At 36.0% G+C, this 12,863-nt stretch overlaps 1 protein-coding gene across 3 annotated transcripts in view; it reads left to right on the top strand.

Annotated features, from left to right (window-relative positions):
- The window catches only part of WAC (WW domain containing adaptor with coiled-coil), a 63,460-nt gene that overhangs the window by 34,403 nt on the left and 16,194 nt on the right, over positions 1-12,863 (top strand). For all 3 annotated transcript variants that reach the window (XM_040591909.1, XM_040591907.1, XM_040591908.1), the window contains exons 8-10: positions 4,711-4,956; positions 6,929-7,051; positions 8,080-8,228. In XM_040591909.1, the coding sequence (XP_040447843.1) occupies positions 4,711-4,956; positions 6,929-7,051; positions 8,080-8,228 (518 nt within the window). The remainder of the gene's footprint in view (positions 1-4,710; positions 4,957-6,928; positions 7,052-8,079; positions 8,229-12,863) is intronic.

Raw genomic sequence — 12,863 nt, forward strand, 5'->3', positions numbered from 1 at the left:
CTGCTACATTTTAATGTAAAACCAATTAATAGTTCTCCACATGTAGTTGTTTTTGTTTGCCATCAGATTACGTTGTTTTCCTTTCCCCCTTTTTTTGGATGCCTTTATTTCTTGCTCATTTTTTTTTTTTTTATATCATTAAAGTTGATGGTCCAGAAACTTGTTTAGTTCTATATTATAGTTTTGTATTTAGGCTGCATCTAATTAGCATGTTTACATGATTGTCAGAAAGTGCACTGTATTGTCATATTGTTGCAAGGGGGTGAATGGATTTGGTGTTAGAAGTTTTCCTAAAAACTGCAGAAATGGAAGCTTTAATGTGCTTATTAGCTTATCATGGAAAAATTAGTGCACAGTCATATTTTTAAAATGATAACAAATTTAAAGAATAATGGATTTATTTTTTCAGAGGAAGAGCTAAAATGTTAAAAACTTTTAATTGAATTTACAGTTCAAAAGATTGCAGCAGACTATGTTCTGCTTTTGGTTTTATATTATTATTATTACTACTACTACTAAAGTTTTCCTTGGGACTTTCATGATAATAGCTGAAGTCTTATGTAAGGGTGAAGAGTCTTTTACATAGCATTTGTATGGAAATTGGTGTTGATGATAAAGAGGCTGCAGAGTTGCCCAGCCCAACAGAAGAAGGCAACTTCAGTCATCATCTAAGACTTCTGCAGGCTTTGCAGCGTAGTTAATATTTTCTTTAAGAATATTTTTTTTATATGAGACAAGACCAGATTGGCAGTTTCTGTTTGTAAAATTCTCGTTGAAGGTTCAGAATTAGTCTTGAGTGATGTATTAATGGTTCAGGTTAGGTTTATGAATGGCTGTCGTGTAATCCAAAGCCTTACTCTGCAATAATATTGTAGATAGCTTGTTAATAAACATGAACTTTAATGGTGACACAGGTGTAGAGTCCGGTGTATCACAGTTGTAAAACTAAAGGACTTAGATTTGTGAAGAAATCAGTATGCTGTGTTTCATGTTGACTGTTTTTCATGATGGTTGAGGCTTCAAATGCATTTAGAAATTACAGGACTCTGTAATTCTAAGCATATTTTTTTAAAATTCCTAGTTAATTTTTCAACTTTTTCAATTCAAAAGGAAGTAGTATTAAAATGTTGAAAAGTAAACTTAACTATGTGGCAAAACATGCAATAAAACAGGTCAGAAAAGGGAAATTAAGGAATAAAAGGGTAGAGTGAGAGGTTTCTGCTTCTGTTTGTGGGAAAAAGCAGGGGAAATGCACACACACTCCAGTGAGTGGCATCTGAGGATTTTTGTGAAAGACATTTCATCTTGAGGAGTTTTGGCTAGTTCTGTTAACTTTAAAGGTGCAACTTGAGAGTTCTGTATAGAGTCATAAATTAAACCAGTTTAAAACCTTTGTAATTGTATTACACAAAAATGGATATGTAAATATTTAGAGGTTTTGTTTTATCGGCAATATTTCTTGGATTTATTTCTGTGAAATCAAGTGTCCAGTCTGGAAGCCATGGAATAAGATAGTTTGGTTTAAAATTAAAGTAATTAAAGTTATGAGTATACAGAGCTAATCTCTATCTGCATTTTTTAACATGTTTGTTTTCATCACAAAGGATTTTCCATTTGTAGACAAGAAAATATCCATTCAGGCTACTTACTACAAAAGAGAAATATTTGTATTTCCACAAATATTTTTTACATTTGGGGGGGGGCAGAAATCGGTTTATACCCTTTATTTCACTACAAATAATTTAAATTACTTAGTTTGTGAAATGCAGTGATGCTCTGAGCATTCATTGTACTCTCTATCCTCTGTGATATTAAATAACAGTTACAATACAGTGTATACGTAGATAGTCGTGATCATAGAGATGTATTTTTTCATAACTTTTGGACTGTTGGTTTTGTAATGTTAATAGTTTCAAAAGATTAGAGTATTAGTGTTGGACGCCATCCTTTTTTCACCTAATTTTCTCTAGGTGTTTAATCTGGGTGACTGTACATAAAATACCTTTCATGGATGTATTTTAATACATACTTAAAATACGTGCAATAATACAGCCATAGAACAGTGTCCTCATATTGTCTAAAAGTAGTAACTGGACTGTGTTGTGTCAGTGTGATTCAGTTTGCATTTTTTAGCAGAGAAACTCACCCAAACTAAAGTACTTTTGCAGGCCTCTTGGAATTCGATGATTTTGTATGATATATTTTGAGTCCTTTTATTCAAGAAATGACTAAATACCCAGAACTGGTCCTAAGATTTGTCACTGCATTGTTAGCTTGAGTTTGCCTTTGATTCAGTTTATTTTGTGTTCAGAACTGCAGCATCGGTGACAAATACCTACAGCTTTTGGTATGGTGGTGTGGTTTGAAGCTCAGGTATTGCTTATGTGGATTAATAATACAGTAGTGAGTTGCTTCTTTACTTAAAGTAATGATCTAACTGTGAAGACAAGCATAACTACATTAATTATTTTTGAAACTACTGATGGCAATTGCTTAGTATTTTTTCTTATGTTTTGTTTGGTTGTAAATAAGGGTGTGTTGTTGGGTTTGTTTATTTGGTTTATTTTGTCAGGTTCTCAAAACTGTAGGGTAGGAGATTTACACATGTAAGTACTAACATGTCCTGTTGTGCTTAATTCCCTCACTTTTGTCTGTTAGTGTATCTTGTTGTCCTTGTTTGGAGTATGACACATCTGAGTGCAGTTTAAACTTTACATGTTTTTGTTTAGTATGATAAGATTCTTCTTGGCTTTATGTGTCTTGACTTGCAGTTGTCTTAATAAGTTTACTTTGAAGACCATAACACAAGATTTTGTATGTAATACTTCTATAACGAAGACTTACTAATGACTTAGTATTTTGAGGGGGAGCTAATCAGTTGTCTTAGTCACATGTTACTGAAAACCATATAAAAATTTTGTAACTGCTTTTTATTTTTTCATCTTCAGTCTTTATACCACTTACTATCCCTTCGTAAGTTCTTACGGAAGCTTATGAACTTATGAAAACTTAGGAAACAGATACCCCTTGCCCTGAGGAACATTTAACTAGATAAAGCTGCCTCTTTTTTAGAAGTTTACTTGAAACACCAAAATACATGTGCACCCTGGCTGTTGTATCCTTGCAAGCTGTCAAATTTGGATTCTTTGGTGTTTTTTTCTAGTTTAGATTGCTCAGCTACTAGAAAAAGGTGGAGGGTTTTTTTGAGTATTTGTGACCTGCTATGAACTATTTCTACTGTAACTACATGTAATATGTTCCTTCTTTTCACTGAAATTTCTAATCTAATTTGATTTGTGTATTGGTACTCACTTCGGTAATTTATTTATTTATTTAGGATTCTTCCCCAAATTAGTCTCTGAGACTGTTAGAAAACAAAAGCTTTTAGAAATTTTGTTAACATTTTATTCTTACCTAGTAAAACAAAACAAGACCTTTTCATTTCTTTTCTTTACTAAAAGTCAGCCTCTTACTCTGACAGTCTCTCCAATGAAAAAGCCCCACACCTTTAGAGCGAAAGAATTTCCGAGCCAGTTACTTTAGCTTTCATTTGGGTTTTTGCCTGAAAACGTGGAATTGACATCCTCTGCCCAGTTTGAAGTGGGTTTAAAATCCAGGTCTTCAATGTTGTGGGCAAGCATCCTGGGTAGATCTTGGGTCTATAGCCATCTTTCCATTCTTCATCCAACCTTTTTGGTGCTATAGAGGCATTACTTTGACTGAATTTGGGGGCAGAGGTCTCTGATGGGTTTAATGGGGATGACAGAGGGAAAGCTAAAACTGAAATACAGTGGTCCAGGCTTCTTAAAGGAAGGATATTTGAAGTGGCTGATGGTATACCCATACTAAGTGGCAGTACTTTCAGTGCAGGAATTTCTCACAGCACTGGAGTGAAGGAGCAACTTCTATGTTAACTGGAAGACAAATCTAAAATTCATTAAATAACTCACATAAATTCAGTTATACTGTATGGCCGTTTGTTCTAATTAAAGTACTGAGCATTTCTGTAGATAATAAATGTTGATATTTGATAAAATTAGATTAATAAAATAAAAGGTATAGTCTTGAAATTAATTATGGGCATGTTTTAATTATGGGCATCTAACATAATTAATTGTTAGATGTTTTTCCAGTCTGCTGTGGGGATGTTAACAGCTGATGTTTTACATTTCTAGTGCAGCTCATTATCCTGTCTGTGAATCCTGAGCAATGTAGCTGGATTGTGTTTGATAGACTTGATCTTTATTTTGTAGCTTCTTGTAGTGTAGTCTCTGAATAAATGAAGCATGGCTTATACCCTCCCCTCAAATTTGAGATATTAGCCTATCTGTAAGGCCATGGACTATAAGGTTTTTGTTCATAGTATATTTTTCCAAAGAAAGATTGGAATCATGAGTAGAAACATAGAATATGAATACATGCACAGTAAAAGGAAAAAATCGCTAAGGAATTTTTGGCCCACATCAGTCCTAAAAATTAGGGGGAAAAAACCTGTTTGTAACACTGGCAGCTTTTAGTCCTGTATCTTGGAAGTGGAACATTTTTTTGTGTGTTCAATTTTTGGTGTATTCATGTTTTGGTTTTGGTTTTTTTTTCTTATAATAATAGTTACGAATTTGATCTTCTGAATTTAGTATGAACATTGTACTAGTGAGAAGTTGTCAGGTTTATATTGGGGAAAATGAAAATTACTGCCTGTCTTCTGTTCAGAGTCTGCATCTGTGGACAAGTCTGTATCCCATTCTTGCACAACTCCTTCTACATCTTCCGCTTCTGGACTGAATCCAACTTCTGCACCTGCTTCATCTGCTCCTGCAGTTCCTGTCTCACCTGTCCCACAATCACCAATTCCTCCGTTACTTCAGGACCCAAATCTTCTTCGACAGCTGCTGCCTGCTCTGCAAGCCACCTTGCAGCTTAATAATTCTAGTGTAGATATATCCAAAATCAATGAAGGTAAGGATTCTTTAAAGTTTATGTAATCTCTTATTTACACACATTAGTATAATATTGCATAAAAGCTATAGTAAATGCGAGCCTTACTTGAAATGAAAAGTGAATAAATGAATCCCTAGATAAAGTGGGGGTTGGTTTTGTTTGTGTGTCTTTTTTCTGTTGAACCTTTTTAAATCAGCCAACTTAACGTTTAAGGTGGTTAAGCTAATAAATGCTGACGTACATGAGCAGTCTAATTGGAACTGGTGACTTAATTGCTGTATCAGCATTCATCTGTTGCAGAAAATTTAGTTAGAGCTTTTTGTTCTTTTGTTTTGTGCAGTGTTCTTTGTTTTCAATAGTTTGTGCTGCTATTCTAATAATATGTGTTTGCAAATACTGAAGCTTCTAGGGATTCTTAAATCTTGTTGCCTATCAACTTTTTTTCTTTAGCAGAAAATGTCTGAATGAAGACAGCATATCAGTAACTTTGCTAGCAAGTTAAATTTTGTGCATTTAATTGGTGTATCCCTTAGATTTTTGTCACATTGGCCTAGTTTATTAGAAGAAAGTTTAGAACTAGTTGTAGAGCCTTTTGCTGCAAGAACAGGTAGGGGTTGATGCATTTTGAACGTAATTTTATCTAATATGGTATCTGCATGAGACAGGTTACTGATGAAGAAGGTGGTGTGGGATTTTTTGTTTGCTGCTTTGAACTTCTTGTGCAGTGATCACTGATTTAAATAGGAAGCAGAACGTTTCTATGTATTGCCTAGAGTAAATAATCTTTAAGAAGTGTAAACCATGAAAGTACACAATTATGTATGTTACAATTATTTAGAAGGAAAAGCTGTCAATTGACTTCCTTCTAATCAGCAGATATTGCTTCATTCAGTACTAATCTGTGAGTAGGTTATTGAGTGTTCCTGTGCAGGAGAAGCTTTAAAAACTGTCATGCACTGGGCTGGACTAAAAAAGTAGGAGTATCATGGTTGGTTGTGGAAAAAAATGAAAGGTCATATCAAGACTCCAGTTGTATTTTATTAGAAAGCTGCCAATTTAAGTTTGTACTCGTTATCTCTTGCTGTATCTGAGCAGCAGCTGTGTCTGTCTTGGAACAAGAATGTTTAGTACTGTTCTGATGGCATGAGGGCCTGGCTGGCAGGTCCACGTGGGCAGAATGACTTCACCTTGCACAGCAGGATTGCCCTTACTGTGCACATGATGCAGTTATTCTGTGTTTATGCTGGTGAGTCAGTTTTTTCAGACTTATGCATGAGTAGGGTATGTTGAGGAAGTATCCCACAGAGCCTGTAGACCTTTTTGAAAAGATGAGTTCAGAAGCTGGGTCTCATCGGCTCATGCTATAGGATGTTCTTCCTGTGTAGTGCAGTTTTAAAATGGTTGGTTGAAAAGGATTAATCTTTTTACTGGACAAGGGAAGATGGGACAGCTTAATCCAGAATAAGTAAGTTTGTTTTGGATTTTTTGTTTTGTTTTTGTTTTTTAAGAAGAAACACAGAGTGTCTGGATTTTTAATTTGAAAAGTCGTTTCTTTTCCCTTGAACAGGAACTCTTCCCCCCAGCCGCCCCATTTCTTTTAGTGAGTTAAAGTGGTACTGCTTTTTTGCCTTTTTAAAAAAGTTACTGTAGTTCAAACCACATGCACACCTTCTGCTTACTTGAATAACAAATGGAACAAATGTTCTCTTTACGATTACAAGAATTATTATTGTTCCATAAGGTCAAGCTGAAGAGTTAATGTTGTTTTCTAAAATATTTTTTTATTAGTGTGGGACTCAAAGATAAAACTACTAAATAAAGGACATGGTTAGACATGACAAGTATTCATTAATTGAATTCAAGTAACCAAAAAATAGTTCAGGTCACTCTTTGGTCTGTTGTGGATATGGGATTTCTATGTATTTAGCCAGTTTGAACAGTTTAAAGTGATTTTCTAGAATTGTCGGCAAACCAGAATGTTTGTTTTTAGTTCTAACAGCAGCTGTGACGCAAGCCTCTCTGCAGTCTATACTCCATAAAATTCTTACTGCTGGACCATCTGCTTTCAATATCACTTCCCTAATTTCTCAAGCTGCACAACTGTCTACGCAAGGTATTCAGAGTTGTCTTTTCTTTTACATAAAATTGTTACGTTACATTTTATAAAGGCTGATACAATTGAAACTTGTAGAGGGTGTCTTGTCATACTTTTGGCCATCTGATGTGGATGATGTCAAATGACTTCTTTTTCCAAAGAGAGGATAAGAAATTTTTACTTGGGGAGCAGGAAGCTGACACACAACTAAGTAAATGTGCTTCTCTGTCTCGCCTTTTGAGATTTTCTTTGTATGTTAACTATATAGGAGTAATGTGAAACATGTGCGAGACCCTCTCAATTTATTCTGAACCTTGATTATATATTATTTAATGTTCAATCTAAAACACAACTGTTCCTTCACTGAACACCCTTGTAATACTGTGCAACTGTGACTCTTGGGGGAGGCCTTAAATGTTTGAAAGAAGGTTTATTTTGTGTGATGTTGGGGATTTACAGTCTTCTCTAAATAGTATTTTTTCAGCTTCCAGACAAGGTATTCCTTCAGGTATCTTCAATCCATTCTGGTTTGTAACTTCATAAAGCTAGAAACTTAAACCAAAACAATAAATGCAGTCATGTTATTGAGTAGGTAAGCAGTATTATGCTAATACTAATTTTTAATCAGTAATTAAAACATGGATGAGGGTCTGTTGGTAGGTGCCTATAATGGGTGAATAGGTTTCTAGATAAACTGTTCATGCATTCTTTAATTTGAGTCGAGCACTCTTAAAATAGGAATCACAAATGAAATTAGTCTCTTCCGTGTGTAAAAAGCATTGCATAATAGTATCTTCACTTTCCCCTTCCCCTCAAGTTTTAGAAGTGGAGGGTTTGGGAAAAATACAATTTTTTAATTAGGATTGTTGTTGAATGTTTGATTGTTCTGATTGTTCACCTCCCCAGTTGTTTCAAGGTGAATATATTTGTATATTATGTAATACAGCATAATACACCAAAGTGCCAAAAGAAAATCTCATTCACATTTAAGATAGGATATGGTTTTACTTAAAACAAATCTTTCAACTTTTTTTTTTTCTTTATAGCTCAACCATCTAATCAGTCTCCAATGTCTTTAACATCTGATGCCTCATCACCAAGGTCATACGTATCTCCACGGATAAGCACGCCTCAGACTAACACCGTTCCGCTTAAACCTTTGATGACTACACCACCAGTATCATCACAGCAGAAGGTAAGCTTCTCTTTGTTTATGCCATATTGTAGTGAGAAACCAATATAGGTAATATTAAGTACTGCTGCTGTATATCCATGTGCTCGCAGTTATATATAGGATGATAAAAATGTGTTATCTTTCCCAATAGAAACAGAAACAACTGGAAGCAACTGTTTGGCTGTATTTTTGCAGTACAATTCTAGCATGGAATTCTAGCACACTTTTCTGTTCTTGAAGAAAATATTGTGCTTACTTCAGATGCTGTCTGAAGATATTACCAAGAGATCAGTATTTTAACATGTTTGATGGAAAAAAATACTTACCCCAAACAGCTGATACAATTCTCTAGACTTTAGTTAATGAAAGTTTTTTAGAATGAGAGAGAAATTTTTGGGGAAGTTGATGATGTAGTCACGATTTGGTTCAGGAATGTTCTAGGTGTTTACGAGGTCAGTAATCTTATGTCCCTTTCCATTCCCACCCCCTCGCTCCCATTCATTCAGAATTCCTTAATTGGATCAGTGACTAGGAAACATTAATTGAAGCTAACAAGCTCCTAAGGATGAAGTAGACATGAAGTTGTCTTTTTTGTGTGTGTGTGTGTGTGTGATCCCTGTAGTGCGTCACTTCAGAGGAGAAACATCTTTTGCAGAATCGAAGCTTAGTATTCCATATCCTACAAGTGGCAATACTGAGGAATAAAAGCAGCTGAATCTGAGAGTGGGTTTATTATTTATTTATTTATTTGTTTATTTTCTCTGTCCAGCAGATCAGAGACTCTTCTGCTGCGTACAGGTGGGGAAAGTAGAGCTAATTAGAGCCACACCAGATGAACTTCCCCTTAAGGATTTTTCTTTTTAGTTGCTTAAAGTCCTTGTAGAGACAGAAGAGACACAGGGTTAAAGGACCTATTATGAAGGAGCATTTTGTTATTAAAGGGGACTTTAGGCAGCGCTACTAATGTGCACCCTCTAGTGGAAAGTAACATTTTATGTTCAAGATAGTTTTGGAGTGATAGGTAGAGCTGCAGGGCATAATAGTCTTATGCCTTTTAGGGAAGTTTAAAAAAAAAAAACAAAAGGAAACAAAAATTCAGCAGTTTATGGTAGTGTTCTGGATGTGAAAAACTGGAAGTCTATTGAGGAGGATTTTCACCTTTCCTAGAAATTTGCTGTTTTCGTGCAATGGAAATTTGTCCTGTCTCTTCGTTGTACAGATCTTTCTTTCAAGATTGAGACCCTTGGATTTTAACCCGGTCTATCAGTATCTAGTGTGCTCAGTGTATATAGTATCTCATCAGTGTAAGAAGCATGATCTAGACTTAGGGGTGAGACCTCTCTTGTTTGAATTTCACCCTCCCCCCCCAATTCCTTGTTCTCTATACCTCCTGCCGCCCCTTAGCTAAGGCATCTTCCTTTCAGTTTGCTGCTTAGAAGAGAACCTCTTCTGTCATGAAGGGTATATTGCATTCCTCAATTAATTCTAGTCTAAATGCCTGATTTTCTTACATTTGAATTTTTTCATGGGCACAAAGAAAACCAAGTGATTCTCCCAGTTTGTTGTAATTAGCAATAGCACAATTAATTGTGAAAGCCTTATGTGCTTACTGATCCTGCTTGTTGTCTTTGTTTCTGCCCTTGGAGTGCATCCTGTATCTATGTCATCACATCCCATAGCTAGGTGACGATGAAATTATCAGATAGCAGACTTGAAACAAAGAAGGTGGGTATCTGGCACTTTCAATTCCTGGGATATAAAAAAAGAATCTTAAGCTGCTTACTGTCAGTAGCTGGAAATTGATCTGTTCTGGTCTCTACAACCTGGAGATCTGGATCTACATTATAAATGAAGTTCTGATTATTAGCTACGTTGCAAACATGACAAAAGCTTTATCCTTTAGTACCTTCTTTATCTACAGTCTTTTCTGTAAGAAAAACTGAAGGAAGGACAGCTCAGCAGCATTCTGCCTGCCTCACCTCTACCCCCACCCCCCACATAATTTATCTTTGTTCTATAAACTTTGGTTCTTTAGTGTTTATTATCCTGCTACAGATGTTTTTGTAGAACAATACAGACAAACATGAACCCACTACCTTTCACCCAGTGTAAAGGCCAGCGTTATACCTATGAAGTAGGTGGTGTGGTAGTAAACTGTGCCTTAAGAGAAAGTGAAGGCAAACCAAGGAACGTGAGTAGGGCCAGTTTGATAGGTGAATTGTATAATTGAATATGCTTTTGGACACACAAGCCTTCCCTCTGGTTTTCAGTAGAAGCAGAAAACATCAGAACTAAATGCAGGTTTGGGAAGAGTTGATCTGAGTTTAGTGTAAGTCATAACTACAGCAAGGCTGTCACTCCTCAAAAAAGAACAAAAGAAGTGTTCGTTATTTTATGCTTTGATTATGAGAATCTCCATGCATATTAGGAATATGAGAATCTCACACACATACAGGCTCTGTGATTGCCTATAGTTAGTGACTTGGCATGCAGGATTTCACCTGTGGTGTTGTCAAAGTAGGATATTGTGTGTTTTATTTTTGTTTATATATATATATATATAAATATAAAAGTTCTGGAAGTGATGATGTCTATATTTTGATGAGCATACTGTGACACATCTTGAAATTACTTGAATTTTTGAAATCCATCTTGCCTTAAGATTACATCACAACAAGGTTGAGACTGAATGTCTGGTTTATTTTTGAAGCACATAATATTTGGGTTACAACCACATTTTAAGTGTAGTAAATTTGATTTACTCATCCAAAGCTATAATATCTTTGCTTCAGAATGCTATTAATCCCGAGGGGCTGTCCTGCACAATTATATACATTGGAAAATTTTTACTGTCATCCCTCTGTGAGGAAGTGACAACTGTTATTACAGTGGGATATTATAACCATAAAAGCTTTCTGTTGTCTGGGTACCTCAAGTAGCTTCACAGACCAGCTAAACAGAATTAGTAGTAATGCTTGACAGCAGGATCTCTTCTTGAGTTTTGTGTTCCTCAAATCTGATGCTAACAGTAGAGCTGTTGAAATATGAATTGTTTGTGTGTTAGTCCCAGAAGTAACAAATTCTGGTTCAGTAGCAGGTACTTTTGCAGTTCAGTAGGGAAAGAAACTTTCTTGATGGTTCTTGTATTCACATATTTCAATTCTGTAAAATGGGATTGACATGAGAACTTAGGTGGTGATGACTGTAGTGTGAGCATATCTGTTTCAGTACTCCTTTAGATATGTCAGTCAGGTTAGCTTATCCGATTCTAAGATTTTGACGTAAATTCTGCATATCAACATGTGGGTGCTGTGCCAGGACACACTGTTTCAGAGCATGAGTTCATTGGCTTAGGCTGCTTCTATGCTGCAAGTGTAGACAAAGCTGAACTGGCACCATGCAAACACAGCTTACTGCCACATGCACAGATACTTGGGCTGGCTCTGCGAACGCTGTAGTGCCATTTGCACAGTAGGGCCTGTTACTTAGGGCTGCGTGAACATGTCTGTACTGCTTTTAAACTGAAGCTGCTGTATCTACCTGGAGGTGTGCTGTATCCACGTGGCAGCTCAGGTGTCGCAGACTCCAGGATTGTAGGCGTCACATTTTGCTATTTAGCTGTGTCTGTGTTGTATGGTTGGAAGCTGTTCTGAATTTCTGCAAAGTAGCTGTGTAAAGCATATTATGCAGAGCTGTCAAGCTCAGTGAGAATGCTGCTTATGGAATATTTTTTTTATTTATTTAGCCCTTACTATTTTTCTGTTCCTGGTAGACTTACAGTCTTTGAAACGCTTGGAAAACAGGGAATAGTTAAAGAGTTTTTGTGGGTCATTTATCTCACAAATCCCTGTTTTTCTTTACAATCCAATTCTGGTTTTATTTTAGCAGCCAAGGAACTGGTTAGCTTTCCAGTTTGAACCTGCAAGGTGATTGTATTGTCTCTGCTGGACTTTACTTTTGAAGTTGTTCCTTCTGTGTGAACAGCCTTGATAGTTATGTCTGCTCACAGGGTACGCAAAATTCTGGCATTAATAGCAAAGTTCTTCATGTCATACTCAGGTGGTCTTTTTTTCCATAAATAGATTTATGAACCGCTACTGTTTTGCCCCCTCCCCTCCAGCTGTATAATTCTATTGATTTCAACACACTGAGTGATTTTACAATGATCTTGCTTTATCTTTCCAGAACCATGACCTTTTTATGTGCTATTCAGACTTTTTTTGGCTTTTGATGATAATTTTAAAAGGTGTTTTCCTCTTAAACATACAAGTAGGTTTGAGATATGTTAAGATTTCCTGTATATTTAAAAAAATGAAGTTACATCTTGAGTTTACTTTAGCAGATGCTGTGTGACTTGCCATCTGTGGTTTGTTTCACAGGAGTCTGTTTCTGAAACTGAGAGAATTTCTGGAGGTTCAGATGACCACCAGTTAGTAATCTGCACCAGCTTGATGTCAGCAAATGTCTAACAGTCTGCCTGACTTATGTTCTTTGTCTTTATGGATCCCTAGAACCCAGTTTTCTTCCCTCAGTCTTGCTTAAATTGTTAGCTTGATTTTTCCAGAATGGGAGATGAATTTTGGAGCTGTTTCCTCTTTTGTACGTACTTTAAAAAGAACAGGTGTGCAGAGTATGGGGCAGAAAAAAAGTATCTTG

Source organism: Falco naumanni, chromosome 4 (genome assembly GCF_017639655.2).
Source record: "Falco naumanni isolate bFalNau1 chromosome 4, bFalNau1.pat, whole genome shotgun sequence".
In the NCBI taxonomy this organism is placed as follows: Eukaryota; Metazoa; Chordata; class Aves; order Falconiformes; family Falconidae; genus Falco; species Falco naumanni.